This window comes from Aegilops tauschii, chromosome 5 (genome assembly GCF_002575655.3).
Source record: "Aegilops tauschii subsp. strangulata cultivar AL8/78 chromosome 5, Aet v6.0, whole genome shotgun sequence".
NCBI classification, from domain to species: Eukaryota; Viridiplantae; Streptophyta; class Magnoliopsida; order Poales; family Poaceae; genus Aegilops; species Aegilops tauschii.
The window spans coordinates 247,850,324-247,854,873 of NC_053039.3; the positions used below are offsets into that span (position 1 = coordinate 247,850,324).

General features: G+C 50.6%; 1 protein-coding gene and 1 long non-coding RNA gene across 2 annotated transcripts; both read right to left on the bottom strand.

Moving 5' to 3' along the window:
• On the bottom strand, window positions 1-876 carry LOC120963925 (uncharacterized). Its single transcript, XR_005755612.2, has 2 exons — window positions 578-876; window positions 1-324 (listed from the first exon to the last, which is right to left on the bottom strand). It is a non-coding gene; the product is annotated as an uncharacterized lncRNA (long non-coding RNA).
• Window positions 877-1,613: 737 nt separating this feature from the next.
• Window positions 1,614-4,014, bottom strand: LOC109758303 (cell division control protein 45 homolog). The gene has a single exon (XM_020317155.3). The coding sequence runs from the start codon at window positions 3,871-3,873 to the stop codon at window positions 2,059-2,061; it is 1,815 nt and encodes a 604-aa protein (XP_020172744.1). The 5' UTR covers window positions 3,874-4,014; the 3' UTR covers window positions 1,614-2,058.
• Between the last annotated feature and the right edge of the window lie 536 nt (window positions 4,015-4,550).

Consider the following 4,550-nt stretch of genomic DNA (forward strand, 5'->3'; position numbering starts at 1 on the left):
TCAAACAACACAAAGAAAAAAACATAGGCAGCCTGCAACATGAGGATATATTTTGTTGAAACAGACTTTTCTGATTGATGCAAACTAAGTAGCACAGACGGTACAAAGCTCCCTTCAAGATGTGGTCTAAGACTGCTCACCGTTTCCATTCAGATGGACACCATCTGATATACTGATAGCAACCCAGGGTAACTGTGCACAGTACATCGTTTGATGTCTTTGTCAGTCAAGATTTCAACTCTCCATATGTGGCATGTGTACTCATCAAACTTAGCTAAGCGGTTGGCAACATCCATCAACCTTCGTCAAGACTCAGCTTCACACCTAGAACAGGAAAATGCGGAGAGAAAATTCTTTGGAGGGTGCATTTTTGTGCAAAGAAAACTGTAAATAGAAGTCTAAAATTCACCTAACAATATACTGCCGTGTAAAATTTATGATACCGTTGTGTACAGATGATTGGGAAGAAATGTGCAGTGATTGATTTGAGAAGAACTGTGCAGTGATGGTTTGGATGAAATATTTCGCTTCTAACAAACCAAGACGGAGCAGCTGTGTGGAAAGAAGACGAACTTACATTGAACTATGGGGGATAGAGAAACGTGGGCCTGTTTATCAGGTTTGCAATCCCGCTCAGTGAATTGGCCCACAAGTGATACAATCTTCCGCGGCCCACCATGACTGCATTCTACAACGCGTCAACGGTATCCTCAAGGAATTCTATCTCATTAAACTATGGTGGGGACTGTATGTAGAACTACCAAAGTGTAAAGTAGCAGAACCTACCTGCACAAGGAATGTAGTACAAATGATTCCTTAGGAAAAAATCCTAGAGGATTCAATCTTACGAATAAAACGACCAATATAGGAAAAGTTCTAAGGATTCTAATCCTCCAAAAATCCTATGCAATTCCTTTTATGAAAGGAGCCCCAGGGAGGTGTCCCTAAACTGGCCACTATGATCTGGACAAGAAAAGGTGGGACAGGAACAGAGGAATAGCAGTGACTAGTCCTGATGATCTACCACAAACAAATGTCAAGCATAGAACTACAGAATGTTCATAGATAGCATCGGTTGGATCTGTGCACGGACAGTGTCCTTATACTAACTTGATAGATGAAAGATCACTGACAAACACCATGTGTTGACATCTCAGCACACTCATCAAAGATCTATGAGTTTGTCTGGTTCAAGATAAAACCATGATTTTCTGACAACACGCTAAGGATTTCTATCAACAGTATACGAGCACATGAATGAATCAAATCACTGTAACAATATCGCAAATCAGCCAACAGGGCCTCTGAGTCACACAAATTGCAAGTTAGATGTCTCGTAAAGTACCCTATGACACTTGTTCCTTCAGAGTTCAGACTATTTACATGTTCAGAACATCTGGGCAGAAAAATGACAGTTCATCCATAGCCCTGTGAACGACAATGATAAATTGGCCCTCTGTAACAGAAGTCATGTTCAAAATTGCTTGCTCTCATTGTAAGAATGGTATGGAACTTTGTAAGAATGATTTCAAGTAGCTAAGCTAAAAATTGTTTACAAACATCAATTCTGTCAGGTAAAGAATGGCAACATAGAGTAGAGTAACGCGTGTTAGTTTGCACACTAAAAACTTGACACAACTTTATTGATACAGAAACGAATACAACATTATCCTACAATAAAGCCGCATGCTTATGCAAGTACAGATACAAACATCCATTCTATCAGGTAGAGAAACCAGTAAGCAAGTGTACCTTGCCCCTTGTATGTCAGAATCAGGTTGACATCTGAATCTGTTGGATTATCCTTTGCTAATGGGGCAGTTGGAGAGTGGAACAAACTCTCCTCTATCACTAAAAACATGATCGCCAAGCAACTCAGATGTTGCAAATTACAATGTTTGTCAGGCTGCTATCTGTAATTTGGTGAAAATATCAGGTGGACAACATGGCATGCACCAACATCCTCAACCAGTCAATCTCCTTTATTTAGAGAGAACAAGCCTCAGGTTTCCCGTCTTGGGAATGAAAGAATCATCAGCTTGGGGCAAGCACATGGCATCAAAGCTTCTCTGTCAACCGAATCATGAAAGAACTGACAGCAACAACATCAAGAACAATCCATGATGACTCAAACATGTCATGGAAATAATCAGCACCGATCTCCTCTGCCGCTGACCTAAATGCGTTACCGAACGCGTTCCCCTGAACTGCCCCGAGCCTTGGCTTCCCACATACACCAATGACCAACACCTTCTCAGGCTCCCTTGCTAGGCAGGCACAGATTAGCGGCTTCATCCTTGCACCCCTCTCCTTCAGTGCATCCATCAGGAAGAAACAGAACTTGGTAAGCGCCTGCGGGTGGCACAGCTTAGCAGTGTCCACTGGATCATCAAGCTTCACCCACCGGAACTTCTTCGCACTCCGTATGAATCCACTCTTGGTGATGGCTGAGCTTCCCTGCCTCAGTATCGCCATCTGTATCTCAATTGCAGATTGCATTCCTTTTCGCAGCTGATCCACATTGCTCAGCGACAACGCAGAGTATGCAACCCAAAATTGCTCAGCAGCACAACACTCCTTTGAGTCCTTGGACTCAGCATTCAGGGATTCAAGCAAAGCTGTGACGCCATACACAACATCCGCAGCAGATACCTTGGACCTGTAACCGTGCACCCTCAGGAAGCTCCGGTAGTAGAACTCAGTGAGCCCATACTCAGGCAGGAAGCGATCAAACTCATCGCGCATCTTGCGCTTGACCTCCATGCTCATGTACTGGAACCTCTTCTGGCAGTCGGCGAGCGGGAACCCCATCCTCGCCAGGAGCAGCTTCAGCTTCTTCAGCCCGTTGTCGCTCCAGGTCTTGAGCTTGGTGGCGACATATGAGGAGCAGAGCATGGAGTCGAACAAACTCCACTCCCGCAGCAGCATCAGCCTTGGCTCGTCCTCATAGGCGATGCGGGAGGCCTCCGGCGCCCGGATCTTGGTTCCATCCTTCAGCGTGACCACCGACCCGAGGCCGGACGGGTCGAGGTTGCCGGATCCGTTGATGTGCTGCTCGAGCTCCATGACGGCGGCCTGGTAGCGCTCGTTGGTGATGCGCTCGTGGACGAACTGGTCGGTGAGGGAGACGCAGGCGAGCCAGAGGAGCTCGTTGGTGTTCCTGCGGAGCGTGTGGGCGAGCTCGTACATGAGGCACCCCGACGGCTTCCCGTGGAAGGTGCCGAGGCGGTAGTACTCCCTCCGCAGCTTGCCGAACAGCCTCTCCGGGTCACCGTCCGCCTCCCCGTCGTCCGAGAGCCGCCGCCTCTTCCTTCTCCCTCCCTCGGCGTCAGAATCGGAGTCGGAGGCGTCAGAGTCCTCGTCCTCCTCCGAGACACGGAGGTGCTCGTCGACGTCCCCGTCGGCGGTGAGGTCGGAGGCGTTGGCGAGGGAGGAAACGTCAAAATCATAGGAGAGATCGGCGGTGTGCTCGTCGTCGGTGGTGAAGAGCACGACGACGCGGTCGTTGGCCGCGGCGAGGTTGTGGAGGTGGACGGGGCGATGGGAGTCGACGACGAACGCGGTGGAGGCGGGGGGCAGGATTCCGCGGAGGTCGCGGTGCGCGCCCCAGTTGATGAGGAGCAAGCAGAGCGGCTGGGAGGCGGAGAAGGAGGCGAGGAGGGTGGCGGCGGCGGCGGCGGAGGCGACGGGGTAGATGGAGAAGCGGATGGAGTCGGCGGAGAGGACGTGGGCGAGCGCCTTGAGCGCGCAGAGGGAGTCGGCGTCGGCCGCGGAAGGGAGGATCAGCAGCGGGGAGGAGGCGGCCGCCGCGGCCGCGGCGGCGGCGGCGCGGAGGCGGGAGTAGAAGGAGTCGGCGCGGAGCTCCCGCACCATTGGCGCATCAACGGGGGGGATCGAGATCGAGAATTTTCGGTGGAGGTGGGAGAGCCGGAGAGGAATGCTGGAGATCTGGAATGGAGTTTGGATTGGGGGCGCTTTGTGGGAGCGGCGAGCGCGGGAGGATTTCGGAATTTTGGTTTTGGGAGGGAACGGCTCGCGTCTTTCGGTTTTCGAACTCCAAATTTTCGGCTTTTGGGGATAGGAATCCCGTTCCGGCTCGTCACTGGAGCAGGGTCGCTTGTGCCGCCCCGCTGTTTCATTGGATGACACGCGGGACCACATTCCGGTGGGGCGTGCTTGTCATAGAGGAGAAACATTCCGGTGGGTTGTTCCGTGATGCGTAATCGTCACTACTACTGGTAGATAGCTGGGCTGGTTCTGACCTACAGGCCGCATGGGCTCAGGTCCAGCATCTATTCGAGAGACTTTTATGGGCTCAGGTCCAGCGTATGATTGTGAGACCGCATATACCCCCTATTAAGATCTCAAAAACCCCTCAAACAAAAATATTAAGATCTCAAGAAAAAAGAAATATATGCCCCCTATAAATAGATTGTGAGACCCCCCGAGTAGGACCATGCGGCCGAATTTTCAAAGGGGCATGCTACGTGTCTGTGTAAGATCCGCCGGCTAGCAAGCCGTTTGATTCATTGATGGAGTTGTCTGGATCG